The sequence below is a fragment of the Pollachius pollachius genome (genome assembly GCF_949987615.1).
Source record: "Pollachius pollachius genome assembly, contig: scaffold_33, whole genome shotgun sequence".
Classification (NCBI taxonomy): Eukaryota; Metazoa; Chordata; class Actinopteri; order Gadiformes; family Gadidae; genus Pollachius; species Pollachius pollachius.
Genome location: NW_027641407.1, coordinates 1 through 17,281, shown reverse-complemented (window position 1 = coordinate 17,281; position 17,281 = coordinate 1). Strand labels below are relative to the sequence as shown.

The following is a 17,281-nucleotide window of genomic DNA, read 5'->3' as shown; positions in this document are numbered from 1 at the left end:
GTAATTGATTAAGATTAACTCTGTTTTAATTTTCTTTTACCTGCGACCAGTCTAAATAGAACTTTGCAACATGTAAAGAACACCATCAGGAGAACCACCAGCACACAGAGTAGAAACAACATGACGTCCAGGCTGTGGTATGAGTACCAGGGCATGTTATAGGACTCTGTGCGTAGATGGGATGCGCCTTTATGCCTCATCACAAACTCTGACCAGAACACGGCTAGATCCAAGGGCTTGATGGGCTGGTCGTGGTGCAGGCGGGACATCTGCACCATGTTCCTGTTGTACTTCTGCTTCTCATCCAAAAGTTCTCGCAGAGCCTCGGCGAAGGAGTCGGCGTCCAATCGGGTGACGTCCAGCACCTTGGCCACGCCCCTGGCCTCCAGGCGCACCATGTTGTCGAACTGGTCGAAGATGAGCGGCAGGCCCAGCATGGGCACCCCGTGGTAGATGGCCTCGTACACGCCGTTTGTGCCCCCGTGTGTGACGAAGGCCCTGGTCCGGGGGTGTCCCAGCAGGTCGTTCTGCGGGAGCCAGTCCACGATCAGCGTGTTGTTGCCCAGCGTGGAGGGCTTCGGCCCCAGGTGCCTCCACACCACCTTCTGGGGAAGGCGGGCGAAGGCGGCGGCCACCACCTCGGACGTCTCCGGGAGAAGGCTGCCGAGCAGGGTGCCCAGGGACATGATGACCACGCCGTGGTCCCCGGAGCTTTGGACAAAGGCCTCCAGCTCCGCGCTCAAGGGGTGGGACGGCTTGCACTGGAACCCCCCAATGTAGACCACGTTGGGCATGGTCGGCCGGGGGAACTCGAACACAAAGTCCACCCTCATGAGCCACAGGTCGGCCCCTTGGATCAGGGAGTAGATGTTGGCGCTCGGATCCAGGAAGTCTTCACACAAGCTGCGGTAGAGCGGCCTCACGGTGACGTGGTCGACGTACTGCGAGATGCCGTAGTGCACAACGTTCTTCAGCTTGTCCGCCAAGCTCATCCGGTCCGAGACCAGGGAGCCGAGAGTCGGCACGTAGGACAGAGGGGACGGCGCGATGGCGAAGTGGCCTTCTCCGTTGGTGATCCAGCGCACGTTGAGCACCAGGGGGAGCCCCAGGTACCTCCCCACCACCACCCCTCCGGCGAAGCCCGGGTCGGTCAGCATCATGTCGAAGCGGGAGGCCTTCAGGCGGCCCACCAGCTCCTGGTCCTCCAGAACCCGGCGGGCCAGACGGGCGCTGGCCCGATGGGCCCCGTCCAGCAGGGAGATGGCCTCCCGCTGGAGGGCGATGAAGGAGGTCAGGGAGCGCTGGTGGGTCCACAGCTCCAGGTTCCTCTTCAGGAAGGAGGCCATGTACTGGGGGTCCTCCAGGTTGCAGGCCGTGCTGACGGGCACCGTGATGGAGGTGTAGTGGGGAGCGTCCTCTGAGATGTACCAGCTGGAGGAGGAGCGCACCACACTGATGGCGTGGCCCCTCTCGTGCAGCTCCTTCAACAGGATGTTCATGTTCAGCCAGTGACTGCCATCCAGTGGATACACCAGGATATTACCGCCTCGCGTTGGTGGGAGGCTCCACAGCGCGGCGGCCAGCAGCAGCGGCAGAAGGCCAGCAGTAGCGCCCCTCGGTGTCATGTTTCGTCTGTGGACGAAAGAAGTAGTTTAGAAAGATTATCGGCTTAAATAAGTGAACTGCATGTCAATGCATTGAATGACGACGGGAAACGACTGACATGTTGAATATTTTAATTATTTGATTTGAATCCGAAAGTTGAAGAAAAATCCATACATGTTAATTAAAATTAATTATTAAAGACCTAACCTTTAATGTTGTGATGCTGGAATCACAAACCTTGTTATGACCATCAGTCATCACATCTTGCATTTTGGTAAACAATGAAAAACAACAAAACAATGCCGGTAGACGCAACCTGCAAACATTGCTGCAGCAGAAACATTGAGTACAGAAGGTTAGCAGCCTGTTGATTATAGATCTACTGCGAGCGTGCGGGGAAGAATAATGGTCGAAGCAGGTAACCCACTGGTCGTGTCAGTTGAACATGCATCAGTGCAAACTGTAACCTAATAACCCTTCTTTGAATGTTCCCTATTGGATCATATGATATTAACAATGGCATATACGAATTAAAAAGTGCTAACGTTTTCGTAACAGTTCGACAAAATCATTCCGTCTCCATTGTATTAAGGTATTTGTAGAACGACACTCGTCCATATATTGTTGAAGCGAGCAGTGAGCACATGCATATATTGAGGACTTACCTTATGGTCGTCTCGTAAGACGTGATACTAGTTCAAGTCGAGTTGGAGGAGCCACTTCTCTGCTCCAGTGCGTCGGTAATGGCCGTGGGACCCCTATGTCGGCCTCGGCTCTGGTTAGTTGGGTGGTTAGGTGTTCTCTGGACCCCTTTCTTCGAAATTTGATGAAAAACTCCTGTGAACTTTGGCATATATCTGACATAACGAAATAATCTACAACACGTGTTCCAATATAATTCCTGACCTTGGACATGCCGTAAACAAAGTGGTCTACTTTATTTCGAATGGGCTATAGGTTATGTCCATAATTGCTATACTGCAGTACTGTAGGCTACGTTATAGAGGCATTCCGGTTGCTTTACGATCTTAAATGGTGGAACGCTTGAATGCAAAAAAAACGAGAGGAAACTACGTGAATTAAAGCTCGAAAAAGTGATTTAATTTTAGGTGTAAATACAGTAGTGGTATAGCAAAGTTGAAAAATAAAACTTGGATTTGGATGTGATTTGCTATTCACATAATAAACCACAGTATAATAGGCTATTAACCTATTCAAACTAGACTTAGGTCTGTAGTTCTCAAAGTCTTGGTTGGGCGAAGATTAGTTGATTACTTGTTTCGACACAGGGGATCTACCTTTGAGTCACTTTAGACTTTTGACACATCTAATCACAATCACAATATAAGTCATATCTTACAATCTACTATAGACCACAGGCGCAGGCGTCCACACATTACCTTGACATGTAGAATGTAGTAAGGAAGAGGTTGTCTCTTATGGCGCATGCTGTCACGTTATCATTTACTCACTCCCATCGGTCTGGTGTAAAGAAAAGAGTGATTTACACCAGGTGCATCCAACACACTCAACAGCACACTGTTAGAACGCATCATCCATCCCTACATTCACCCCTCCACCCACCCATTCACCCTCCACCCATTCACCCCTTCATCCATGCATCCATCCATCCTTTCACCCCTCCATTCTTTCACCCCTACATCCACCCCTCGATCCATCCATCCATCCATCCATCCATTCACCCCTCCACCCATCCATTCACCCCTCCATCCATCCAACCATCCATCCATCCATCCATCCATGATCCCTTCATATATCAAGACATCTCCATATCTCTGGGTTATTATACATTAATATTATATAATATTAATAATTAATATAATATATTAAAAAATAATATAATATTATACATTATTATACAAGCTCTAATTTCACATTGTTCTGAAGACCACCGTCAGAAGGGGACTGCATGTGTTGGTAGAACCTCTGCTCCACACAGGCCTGTTTCTCTGTCCTGTGGTGTGGATGTTCTGAGTAACTAAGAAGGCTCTGTGTTCCACACCTAGTAGGCTATAGGATGCCCCGCCTGGTCCCTCGTTGGGCTTAGAACAGCCCACAGGGCAGTCACTGGAAGGTGGAGGGAGCCTCAACGTGATGAGGCATTTAAATTCCACCTACATTCCCTCTCGTCCTCCTTGGTAACCAGCGGTGTCATCCCCAGCTTACATTTGAATGAATGAATAATACACACACTATAAAAGCTCTGCCGTGCACTCGTGTGTGAACGGCAGAGAGCGCGGCGGACGTCATTGTACAGTGAAGTCTAGCCAAGGGAGGTGCTGCAGAGAGGGAGAGAGAAAGGGGAGGGGAGAGAGAGAGAGAGGGGGGAGAGGGGAGAGAGAGGGGAGAAAGGGGAGAGGGGGGGCCGAGGGAAGAGAGAGAGGGGGGAGAGAGAGGGGAGAGAGAGGGGGGAGAGGGGAGAGAGGGGGAGAGAGGGAGGGAGGGAGAGGGGAGAGGGGGGGGGGGGAGGAAAGAGAGAGGGGGGGGGAGAGAGAGAGAGGGGCGAGAGGAAGACAAGAGAGCAAAAGAGGGGAGAGCAAGAGAGGAGAGAGATATGGAGAGAGGAGGGAGAGAGATCAAGAGGAGAGAGAGGTGGGAGAAAGAGAGGGGGGAGATCGAGACAGAGGGAGAGGGGAGCGAGAGATAGGGGAGAGAAGAGAGCGAGGGGAGAGAGAGATTGGTGAGAGGAGAGAGAGATAGGGGTGAGGAGAGAGGGGGGAGAGAGAGAGAAAGGGGGGAGAGAGAGAGTGAGAGGGGAGAGAGAGCGAGAGGTGGGAGAGAGCGAGAGAGAGGAAGAGAGGAGAGCAAAAGAGGGGGGAGAGAGAGAGATCGAGAGAGAGGGGACAGAGAAGGGAGAGAGGAGAGAGAAAAGAGAGAGAAAGTGCGAGATAGAGAGGGGAGCGAGAGAGGGGAGAGAGAGATAAAGAGAGAGAGAGGATCAGCTCGCAACTCCGTGAGAGATCCGCAAGCGCAGCAGCGGCTCAGTGCTGTCGACCCCTCCCCCTCACATCCGTCGCAGAGCAGATCCATGTTAGCGTTGCCATCACTGGACGGGTGCGGTAAGCGCAGCATCTTTTTTTTTGCTAAGCATGTAGACTCATAATATGAGCACACCTTTTCTTCAGGGTATGATCTGCTGATAATGTCTGTGCTGCTTTGACGGGGCGAAAACATTGCAATAAATTAAAACAAAATCGGCGAATGTTGTGACAAAAAAAAACAAGAGGAAGAGAGGGTATATGTAGGCTACAGGAGGATGCCTGCTGCCGCCGGGTCTACAATAACCCTATCATCATCTTATGCAAACACATTCACATCTGGCCGGGCTGTTTCCCTTCCGCATTAGAGGAATCCCAAAGTCAGTGTCTCTAGTCTGTTCATTGTGGCCACAACAGATGGGACCTCGCTCGCTTGTCCGCCTCACAAACACGCAAATACTCACGTTTTTTTGTGTGTTGTTGCTATCGGATGTGAGCGGAATTTAAAGGCAAGCCAGGCTGGTTATAATATCCCACGTCTGTCCTTGGACGGGTGAGTATTTAAAGTGACTAGCCTCACTCTCGTTTCTGTCGCTTTAAAATTCCATGGTGTGTTGCAAGGTTTGTCCTAAATAGCACATAGCCTGCATTTGATTATGATTAATACGATTTTTATATTTTAATTATTGAGATTATCATGATTATTGTAATAATAATAATCATAATAATTCTTACTATTGCAGCAGCTGCAGCAGCAGCCAGCACAAAACCCGGGCATCATGTTAGAGATGAACCTGTCGTGCTATGATCCGTGGTGCGGATGGGCTGTAAAGCCTCCTGCTCAAAGCATTCCTCCATAAAGCTCCATCCACCAGGCCTCTTTCTAGCGGTTATATAAATTCCTTTAAATGACAACTCATAGTGAGGACTCAACCTGCACACTCCCGCAGTGCTCTGTTGCTTTATGCTCTCGGCCGGATGATAGAAAGGGGGGCTAGGGGCATTTAGACGATAGGACTAGCCTGTAATGCCTATCTGGCTTCTCTGGCAGAGATTTATTTATTTTTTTCACGTTGAGGAGCCGGTGTCTCGGGGAATAACCTTGCAGTAGAATCCGGCCCCCCCTCGTCAGAACCCCGCGACAACTTGTTCTCCCGCCCCGGAGGAGACGACGACCTGTTTGGACCTGGACGGTATAGAATCACTACGTGTGATGCATTCTGATGGGTCTGGTTCTCTTTGAGTCGAGTGGGAATCTGTTCCCACGACAACCCCTCGAAAAGCCCACACTTAGTTGAATTTCTGCAATTTAAAAAAAGGACAAATCTTCGATTATATCGAGTCTAGAACAGCCCCCGTGCGTGAGGAGGAAGATCCCCTGTCATCGAGCGAGGGATGGCGGTGTGGTGTGGGGTTGTGGAGACCAAGGTTAACCAGCGCTACGTGAAGGTTAGAGTAAGGGCATCCATCCGCTATCCCGCCTCCTCAGCACCGCCTCCCGCTCCTTCGGTGCTGCACGTCCGTGTTGATTATCGACACGGGAGGTTTTTGCCTCTGACCATTCATTATACATGGAATTGCGGTACGGTGCGACGGGTGGACCGGAGGACAGGGGAGTACTCTAGTGTCTCTGACGAGGCGCCGCTAGCACGGATCTCTGGCGGAAAGGGATTCTCGCTTCTGATTGGCTCGTTTCATTTGGGCATCACGATTCACGGCGTTCAAAAGCATTTTATCTTTCTGTATCTGTCAGTTTTTTGTGGCCTTCCTATCGATGCATCTTTCTATTTGTCCTTCTGTCTGTCTGTATGTCTATCTGTCCATCTATCTATCTATCTATCTATCTATCTATCTATCTATCTATCTATCTATCTATCTATCTATCTATCTATCTATCTATCTATCTATCTATCTATCTATCTATCTATCTATCTATCTATCTATCTATCTTTTTATCTATCTGTCTGTCTGTCTGTCTGTCTGTCTGTCTGTCTGTCTGGCGGTCGATCTGTCCGTCTAATAATCTATCTTATCTATACTGTCTGTCTGTCTTTCAACCAAGATTTGGTCAGCTGTTAATTTTATATAAATATGAATAATGAGGGCATGGAACAAGATTGAACTCACTTCATTGCAGAGTCAGCAATTACAAAATTTTAAATGTTACCCCGGTAAAGTAATATTTGTTTGCTTCACAACCTTCAGCCCAAAATAAAGACACATTATTCACGTGCTAGCTAGACAAGTCATATTTTTTACTTTCGCAACAAAGAGCGTTTACTTCTTCAGGGCATTAATGAGCATTCCTACCGTCTCTGTCTCTGTTCACAGCTTCTAGATGTTTCCATCTTCATTGAACAGCCTCCCCTCTCCAGACCTTCCTATGAAAGTCCACCATTTAACTGTTCCCCATGGAACGGTTTGATCTCCTCACAGAACCACACAGAAGACACATTAGATCATATTTAATACAAAGATACAATTTATTCGACGTAAATGTGTAGGCAAAAGTGTCTTTCACACTTTGATATCTCATCAGTGACTCGTAGGAAATACAAAGTCCCCCATTGGCCCCAGATGTTCTTCCATCGTCTGTCCCTGCCGACGACAGCGAGGGCATGAGGTGAAGATGCTCCCGGAGTCGGCTCGCGGCAGAGACCCCCAGACAGACGGGCAGCCCCAGCGTTAGGGAGCATTAGAAGATACATCTGACCCCCACCCCACAGAGTGTCCACCACACACATCCAGGACCCCCGCTCCTCTCCGCCCCCGATAGGGACCCCTTTAGAGGGATAAAGACAGTCCAAGCCCCCCCCCCCCTCCTCATCCGACCATGGCTGCCGTGACGAGCCCGGTGGATTCCGGCGTGGAGGTGAACCACGCCGGAGACTTCGGGGCGACCCTGGAGGACCTCCGGGACCTCATGGAGCTGCGGGGGCCCGAGGCCCTGCAGAAGATCCAGGAGATGTACACGGACACGGAGAGCCTCTGCCACCGCCTGAAGACCTCCCCCACGGACGGTGAGTGGACGCTAGGCCCCGGGCCCCCATGGGGCCCCGGGCCCTCATGGGGCCCCTCACTCCTGGGGGGGGTTGGAGTGGGGGTGGTTTGGGGGACTTTAATTCAAATTGAAGCGGTTCATGGTCGTAGTTTGGGGAATTTAATACAACTTCAATTTATAATTCAAGGTGATGGCAATTCAATTTAACTGGTGTTCAAATTCAAATTGGGTTTTGGGTGGGGATAGTTTTGGAAATTCAATCAAACTGTTGAAATTAGGTTTTATTGTTATTGCTATAAGAGCTGGTCGTAGTTTAGGGAATGCAGTTTAAACTGCTTTTAAAATAATGACATTAACAGTAATTCCCATTCTTATTGTTAGCAGTAGTGATTGTGGTGTTAGTTTGGGGAATTGCATTCAACTGCCGTTAAAATGATCCTTTTCTCTTTAGCCTACTGATGGTCAATCAAAGATACTTGATGCTTTGCACTCAATGCAAACTGCACAATGCTAATAAAAAAGAAAGAGTTTGGTCATGTTGGCAAATTAAGAACACTTTGAAGCACTGTCTCTCTTCTACTAAGTCCTTTCAGGTTCCTAAAGGCATCACTTAATGACTTTTGCCCACAACTTATTTTGATCCACATGCACTTTAGCGGCTGGCATTAGTTAGTAACTAACTGCTCTCCTCCTTGTGACATTGTGTGTAGGGGTGTAAGCCTAACCCTAACCATGGGTGTAATCTCTCCAGAACTGCACCGTGTGCACATTTATTTTTTGCCTCAAATCATTTTCTGCAGCAAACTTGCAGGATCCCAGTATCCCAATGGCAGAGCAGCACTACCTGGGTCTACCTGGGTCTAACCCTAACCCTAACCCTACCTGGGTCTACCTGGGTCTACCTGGGTCTAACCCTAACCCTACCTGGGTCTCCCTGGGTCTCCCTGGGTCTAACCCTAACCCTAACCCTAACCCTACCTGGGTCTCCCTGGGTCTCCCTGGGTCTACCTGGGTCTACCTGGGACCAGCTTACAGACTGTTCCCTACAGGGTGACATCATTCTCCTTACCAGCACATTAAGCTAATGGTGTGTGTGTGTTCTTCTTTGTGTGTGTGTGTGTGTGTGTTCCTCTGTTAGTGTGTGTATCTGGACCTTTCAGAGGTCTAATCTCCCATGTACGCAGTCTCCCTGTAGGTTAGCTGACTGTGATATATAACCCTCTGTCACCCTATAAAGTAAAAATAGATCCTGGATCAATCGGCCCCTTACTATAACCGCCGTCAGGGTGCACCTCACACTGGCCCAAACATTCTTGGGTGGAATTAAAACAAATCAAATGAGACCTTATTCTGTACATTGTTTTACCGAGATAGTCACGGCATTTAAATAATCTGCAGCTCGCTCTCGTTTCTTTCTACATAACTTTAGACGATGTGCAAGGCTTACACGTTAGGTTGCTAAGCTACTAAGGCGCCATCAGCGACTGGGTGGGTGTGAGAGAGAGAGAGAGAGAGAGAGAGAGAGAGAGAGAGGAGTGATGGACAGGCATGAAAGTCCTGTTCTACAAAGTGCTTTCCCTCTCTGTCTCTGTCTCTGTCTGTCTCTCTCTCTCTCTCTCTCTCTCTCCTTTCTCTCTCTCTCTTTCTCTCTCTCTCTCCTCTCTCTCTCTGTCTCTCTCTCTCTCTCCTCTCTCTCTCTCTCTCTCTCTCCTCTGTCTCTGTCTCTGTCTCTCTCTCTGTCTCTGTCTCTGTCTCTCTCTCTCTCTCTCTCTCTCTCTCTCTGTCTCTGTCTCTCTCTCTCTCTCTCTCTCTCTCTCTCTCTCTCTCTCTCCTCTCCCTCCCCCTCTCTCTCCACGGGCAACATGAACTGGTCTTTTGTAGTGGAAGGTTATGGAGAGAACTGTACTGCATTAGCAGAGAGATGCCTGTGCATTGACTTGACAAACCAGCTTGTGTTGTAGGTGGTGATTTGCTGCAGGAACATAAAACCAATTGAATTGCAGTTGAAGGCTTTAAGCTTTTTTGATCCATCAATCGCCTTTCTGTCTTAATTGATTTAAATGGCTACATCTTGTAATTTGAGATGAAAGTCTTTTTATGACGAATGGGACGACAATTATTAATACAAAAGATGCCAACGCACTTCAAAAAACAGAATCAAAACGAATTCAGGCACATCCATGTATAATTAATATAATTAATTAAAGAGACTATAATTACCCAGAGTGCTTAGCGGGTGGCGTTGCATGAGCGTACCAGGGGGTTAAAATCATCTTCATAAGAAGTCTCTTAAAAGCTGTGCAGGTGGGCAGTATTTAGTAGATCTAGGGTGTAATGAATCCAAGGTCCAGGGTAGAAGTTCCGGGTTCAAACCCCAACGCCCGCCATCTCCCTGCACCCTTGAGCCCTAAGGTTAGGGTTAGGTTAGGTTTCATAAATCAGATTGGTAGTTTAAAATGGTCAGGAGCTTGTCTTTGTGTGAATGAAGTTGTTTCAATCAGCGGTGACTTCACCGGGGGGGGCATCTCTCTCTCCCTCCACCCGTCCGTCAGGTGGAATGAAGTGACAAACAGACATGGTAGTTGCGGGGGGGGGCGCTTGGGGTAACAGCCTGTCCTCGCAAACGCACCCCCACACAAACACGCACACACACACACAAACACACAAACACACACACATACACACTGACTTCACCATCTGTCTCCCTTCCATGGCCAATCCATCTCACTAGTGAGTCGGGGGGGGCTCTCCTCAATCCAGCCTTGTTACACTTCATGGGGAGTGAAGGGGTGAATTTATTCAGACCTACTGTAAGGTGTAATCAGCGCCACTTGGGTGAGCTTTGTGAGGGTGTTGGAATGGTAACTGTTGGCCGCTCCTCTTGGCCCCGGAGGTGCTAACGAGGTCAGGGCTCTGAGCCTCGTTGGGCTTCGACTGCAGCAGAGTGCGCAGGGCGCTCAGCCAAACGAAGCCGTCCCTGCCCCAACACACCGCGGCCTGCGATGGGGGGGCGATATCAGCGGACGATCGCCTGCTTTTACCCTGGGCCTCGACGTCTCCCACCGTGACGCCGTTAAACCAACAGCCCTCCGTGTGCGTCTTAAACGCCCGAGAGCTCAGCTACCGTGTGACTGTGAGTCTTCCGATGATACATACTCGCCCCGGGCCCTGCTAGGACACCCCCAGCCCAGCTCAGACTTACCCCGCATGGCACAGGGACCCCCCTGGGGTGGGGGGGTTACCGCATGGACTGCGGTCACAGATGACCCGTCACAGCAGTTCGACATCCCTTGCTAACACTGCAATTTAGATCTTGCTGTAAATAAATCTGGGGCTTTAGGGGCTCCATCTCCACAGGGTGATGTCCTTCTCCAGCAGTATTTAGCACTCGGATCAAGGTGTTTAACGCTACACCCTTTCCATGAGAACAGCTTTGGTCCCATACTGAGGGTGCAAAGGGATCCATGTGCTCCTAGGAAGAGGAATCCCCCTTTCGTTCCAGTTAGCCTATTCCTACATGTTCTGTCCTTCCACTCCCCAAAAGATCTACGATATAGGGAATATGTATCCTTGTGCTGCGTCCATTAAATGCCATATCTGCAGACAACTTCCACATTATATTATCATTGTTGATATGTATGAGCCTGGGCTCTGGCGGCACCTGGAAGGAAGCAAGCATGTGATTAGAAAGAGGAGATCCCTCCTGCCCTGTCTAGGAGCCTTAGGGCCGTTTAGTGTACTATTCTTATGTCTATGAGGCTGTTATCCTCCGAGAGATATTCCTTTGGGATGTTGGAGAGGATACAAATGCAGAGGCCCGAGGTCTTAACTGAATCTCCATCTCCTGGACTGAGAACGTTCTTCCTCCTTTTCATAAAAAAGGGATCAAAGAAAGGGATCTAAAGATGGAAGATTGAACAAAGCATGGATTTATTTTCTGGGGGTTGGAAAAAAAGATTAAACAAATTACCGGGCGATGTTTGACTATTGGGAGGAATATGTAAAATACTATGATCTTTTTAAGAGGTACGACAAATATGCGATGTCTCCCGCCATGTTTGAAAACTCTCCAACCGCAGTTTTGTGGGCGCGTACAGAAACTGAACCCAGGGTCAGTTGTGTACGAACAATGGGCCACAGCTCTTCTAATTCTGGAACTCAGTGTTAGGATTGAGTTGTCCAGGGTCATAGCGTTACTGCTGACACACACATCATTTTCAGAAATATCCAGGGAAAGGGTCGTCTAGTGGCTAACACTAACCCTAACCTGGTAGGTAAAGGTATGCATCAAAGAGCAAGATTCCCTCGCCCCCTATATGCTGCTAAATGATGTTTGTTTGTGTCTCTGTGTCCACTGTATGTGGCTTTGATAAAAGCAGAACATGCTAAATAATCGACCACTAACGGTAACCAGTTGAGATCATCTACCCCGGCCAACGTCCTTAAAAAATCCTCTGCCGTCATGTAACCATAATGACTCTTGACATGCAGTGTAAACACAGTTTAGCCACCAGCAAAACGGCTAATGACAGCAGCTAATGGCCACTGTGACCACACAAGGGACAGTTTCAGAGACAGGTTCCCTCAAGCAGTTCCACGGCCCTTGGTTAACCTAACACCGATATCCTCCCAAAGGCTTTTGCAGAGACAGGGAATAAGCCAAGCCGGACCAGCAGACTAAGTAACGACACACTGTGCGTGTTTGACTTTTTTACACTGCAGCGATCCCAGCGGAAAAAAAGTACATCATCAAAACTAATATCCCGATAGGAAGAGCTTCCTCCTGGGAAACCCCTTTGACGTGTTCCTCCTCCTTCGCTCCCAAGGTCTCTCGGACAACGTGGCGGACCTGGAGAAGCGCACCGCGGTGTTCGGCCAGAACTTCATCCCCCCCAAGAAGCCCAAGACCTTCCTGCAGCTGGTGTGGGAGGCCCTTCAGGACGTCACCCTCATCATCCTGGAGATCGCCGCCATCATCTCCCTGGGCCTCTCCTTCTACCAGGCCCCCGGCGAAGAGACTGAGTGTAAGTCTGCACCCCCACCCCAGCCCTGAATCTTGGGGTTGTGGCATTATACGGGTTGGGAGGTGGGATTGTTTTCTCAAAGATATAGTGTAGCATTGATGTCACAGTTAGAGCTCAGGGGTTAGAGCTCAGAGCTCAGGGGTTAGAGCTCTCGGGTTAGAGCTCAGGGGTTAGAGCTCTCGGGTTAGAGCTCAGGGGTTAGAGCTCTCGGGTTAGAGCTCAGGGGTTAGAGCTCTCGGGTTAGAGCTCTCGGGTTAGAGCTCAGGGGTTAGAGCTGAGAGCTCAGGGGTTAGAGCTAAGGGGTTAGAGCTCTCGGGTTAGAGCTCAGGGGTTGAAGCGTGGAGTGATCATGGAGGAGAGCATTATTGAAACATGCTCTCCTCCATGATCACCTTGCTGGTCTGGACATCTTGTTTCCTATATAATCAAACGTGATTCAAGTATAATGAAATACAATCCAAATTGAGTAGACATGCTGGACTTTAACAGTTTACGTTTACCGCATCTATTATGAGAGTGTTCCTAACCTTTTGATTATCTCTTTCTCTCTCTACCTCCCTCCCTCTCCCCCTCCCCCTTCTCTCTCCCCCTCTCTATCCCATCTCTCCTCTCCTCCTCTCTCCCCCCTCCCTCTCCCCCTCTCCCCCCTCCTCTCCCCCTCTCTCCCCCCCCCCCCCTCCCCCACAGCTTGCGGGAACATGGCGGCGGGGGGAGAGGACGAGGGCGAGGCGGAGGCGGGCTGGATCGAGGGCGCGGCCATCCTGCTGTCGGTGGTGTGCGTTGTCCTGGTGACGGCCTTCAACGACTGGTCCAAAGAGAAGCAGTTCCGGGGGCTGCAGAGCCGCATCGAGCTGGAGCAGCGCTTCGCCGTGGTCCGCAACGGCACCGTCATCCAGATCCCCGTGGCCGACATCGTGGTGGGGGACGTGGCCCAGGTCAAGTACGGTCAGTAACCCCAGACCCCCAGCCAGACCCCCTCCCATACTCCAGACGCCCATGCGGTCCGTGATTGGTTCTGCTTGCATGTCAATCAAGACCTCTTCCAGACGAGTAGGCGGGTCTTAACACAGTTAATCGACACCGTGTCCCAGACTCTCTGTACAGAACTGTGAGACGGGTATAGCCAGTTTAAAGGGTCCTTCTGAATTAGAATCCTCCTCATCTCAGGGCAGAGGATCGCACTTAGGGCTGCTCAGGGTGTGTGCCTAAAGGTTGTGTATAGGTCGATAATAAATAATAGTAGTGTGGTGATTCATTTGCATTTGTTGATTCGTGATCCCTGAAGGAAGTAGAGTCCAAGGGACGTTGGGAATCTTCTACACATTGGATCGCTACAGCACTGCTTATTAAGTCCTACAATACTCGGTTTGAAGGTCAGACGAGCGCGCTCCATATTGTTAAACTATCTGAATATCGATCTCTTCTACTGTCCTCTGCAATTATTTGGTCTAATAACTTCCGAAGGAGGTCCAATGAGCGGGCGACCGTCCGTTCCCTCTGGGACCCAAAGACCAAACTACTTACCACCGCTCATTTGCTGAAAGTTAATGTGCAGATAACTTGAAGTCACATCCATGTGTACAAAATGACTTTAAATCGCATGCTGCAGCGCCACATCAAAATGCAAAGAATGTAATCTCAAAGACAAGACTGAGTACCTAAAGATTCATAATCCTAATTGTTCTTCACGTTTGGAAATTAGTATCCTTACCGAACCTTTCATCCTATTTCATCATCATAATTCCTCTTCCTTATTTTCTTCCTCCTCCCCCTCCTCCTCCTCCTCTTACTCCTCCTCCTCCTCCCCCTCCTCCTCCTCCCCCTCCCCCTCCTCCCCCTCCTTCTCCTGCTCCTCCTCCCCCTCCACCTCCTCCTCCTCCCCCTCCTCCCCCTCATCCCCCTCCTCCTCCTGCTCCTCCCCCTCCTCCTCCTCTTACTCCTCCTCCTCCTCCCCCCTCCTCCTCCTCCTCCTCCCCCTCCTCCTCCTCCTCCTCCCCCTCCTCCCCCTCCACCTCCTCCTCCTCCCCCTCCTCCCACTCCTCCTCCTCCTCCCCCTCCTCCTCCTCCTCCTTCCCCTCCTCCCCCTCCTCCCCCTCCTCCTCCTCCTCCTTCCCCTCCTCCCCCTCCTCCCCCTCCTCCTCCTCCTCCTCCTCCTCTTCCTCCCCCTCAGGTGACCTCCTGCCTGCCGACGGTATTCTGATCCAGGGTAACGACATGAAGCTGGACGAGAGTTCCCTGACCGGCGAGTCCGACCACGTCCGCAAGTCTGCCGACAAGGACCCCATGTTGTTGTCTGGTAAGCAGTCGTCGTGGCAACCCCCCCCTCTCCGTAATACCATTTGGAGTCACAAACATGGCTGGCGTCATGACGACCACTTTGGACCAAAACAAACAATAACTAGATGTGTAACTGTTAATTATCGTCCAACAACCAAATCTATTTATTTGTGTCTGTAGTTTGAGATTTCTTTCTTCTTTCGCTGATCCGCCTTTCAGCCTTTCAGTCCACGAGTGTGTCTAAATTATAACGGTTGTTTTGGTAAGGTGGTAAGAGTTATATCGTACATGATTACTGCTTATCGCAATGCGATACTTAAAACACATGTTTTTTATTTTTAGTAGAATTCATAAAGTTTATATGAAATACAAAAAAACATATTCTACAGTATCGCTTCTAACAGCCAAAGTCCTACAACCTTCTAGATAAAAGCGGAAGCCCATGCTGGTGTAAGAACTGGACTGCCAGGATGTTGTGTTTCTTTCCGAACATTGGATATCGATTCACGGCTGAAGTATGTCAGCTGCGTCTAGCGCCTCCGGTGTTAACGAGGTGATCTATGAAACTCAGAGGTTAAGTCATGGGTCCACAGCCCTCTGCATGAAGGCTCCGGTAGATGGTGCGTCTCTGTGAGGTGCAGCCGTACATCTGTGCATCCGGCATCTGTGTGTATGTGTGTGTGTGGGTCGGTGGGGGGTGAAATGTGATTGGTGGAGAGGTGCGGTGGTCATATGAGCGGGCTAATGGGATCACTGGTCTCTGGGAGCTTCCTGGAGGATCAGGAGCCACAAGTTCAGCAGGGGCCCCCAGGGGCCAAGCTGCTCCTCCTGGATCATTAGTGGACCCAGAGAAGGGACCCCCCCCCCACACACACACACACACACACCACACGAACACACGCACGCACGCACACACACACATACACATACACACACACATTCATAAACACACACATGAACACACACACACGCACGCACATGCACACACGCACGCACACACACACACACACGCACACACACGCACACACACACACACACACATACACACACACACACACACACACACACACACACACACAAACACTTTAAAGTGTAATCCTTATATACTGCAAGAGATTTCCTTTTCGTATTTCCTCTCTCGGCTCGATTTCTCCAAACACACATTAGCCATTTGAATTATTTAAGGACCCATATCAAAGAGATAGCTAGCTAGTCTCAGATTTTACAGCATAGCGCTGCGAGCCTCAGCGCTAACTAGCTTGCCTCGTGCGCTCTCTCTCTGCGCTAGTCACGGGATGGGCAGTAAGCCGTGCGCTGAACAGATGTTCTGCGTCAGGATGACCTCAGGTCCGACCTGAGGCCTCCGTATTGTGCGCCCAGCGCCACCGGAGCGTGATGACAGAGTGATTCATGAACGCACAACGAACACGATGCTGAACACACATCCCTGAGCATCCTCAATGCTGAGCGCACACACACAGCGACGACTCCCCGCAACAGAATGAGCCATTATCATTCATTTCTTGAGGATATGTCTCCATTCAGCTCCATAATGGTGTGTTCAGTGACTGTGTAGAATCAGTCAATCTCTCGTTATTCGGGCGCCGATGGCCTACATAGGCCAAGGGGTGTGTACGGAATACCGGAATACCATGAGAGCACAGTAAAGAGAAGCAGCCAGATTGTGATTTTATATCAAACTGTTTGTATATTCTGCTCAGTCCTAACAGTGTATATTCCAGGTTTCCCAACCTTTGGGTCGGCTGAGATTACCGACATCGGTAAGCGATAAATATACAAAAGCACAAATTGAAAAGGGTTCAACAGGCTCATAAGCAATCCGGCGAATGATTCGTAACCAAAAGACAACTACTACTAACCCTTAGTTTGGTGCCACGCTCTGACATTTACGGGGACTTTTATATTACCCGCAGCTTCTGATCAGGGTGATATTTATACTGTAAGGATACATATATATAGTATACATACATATATATATTTATACTGTATAGATACATATATACAGTATACATATATATATTTATACTGTATGGATACATATATACAGTATACATACATATATATATTTATACTGTATGGATACATATATACAGTATGCATACATATATATATTTATACTGTATAGATACATATATACAGTATACATATATATATTTATACTGTATGGATACATATATACAGTATACATACATATATATATATTTATACTGTATAGATACATATATACAGTATACATATATATATATATATATGTATACTGTATGGATACATATATACAGTATACATACATATATATTTATACTGTATAGATACATATATACAGTATATCTATATATATATACTGTATGGATACA

At 49.1% G+C, this 17,281-nt stretch overlaps 2 protein-coding genes across 2 annotated transcripts; one reads left to right on the top strand and one right to left on the bottom strand.

The window, feature by feature from the left end:
* Positions 1 to 14: 14 nt before the first annotated feature.
* LOC307091630 (UDP-glucuronosyltransferase 2A1-like) lies at positions 15 to 1,625 on the bottom strand (the record flags this gene model as incomplete). Its single annotated transcript, XM_079759269.1, has 1 exon — positions 15 to 1,625. One exon carries the CDS (start codon positions 1,623 to 1,625, stop codon positions 15 to 17), a length of 1,611 nt encoding a protein of 536 aa, XP_079615395.1.
* A 5,812-nt stretch (positions 1,626 to 7,437) lies between these two features.
* LOC307091624 (plasma membrane calcium-transporting ATPase 3-like) lies at positions 7,438 to 14,925 on the top strand (the record flags this gene model as incomplete). The annotated part of the gene is made up of 4 exons (XM_079759265.1): positions 7,438 to 7,624; positions 12,432 to 12,629; positions 13,317 to 13,574; positions 14,800 to 14,925. Coding segments are annotated over 4 exons (769 nt in total), but the record flags the coding sequence as incomplete, so codon positions are not given.
* Between the last annotated feature and the right edge of the window lie 2,356 nt (positions 14,926 to 17,281).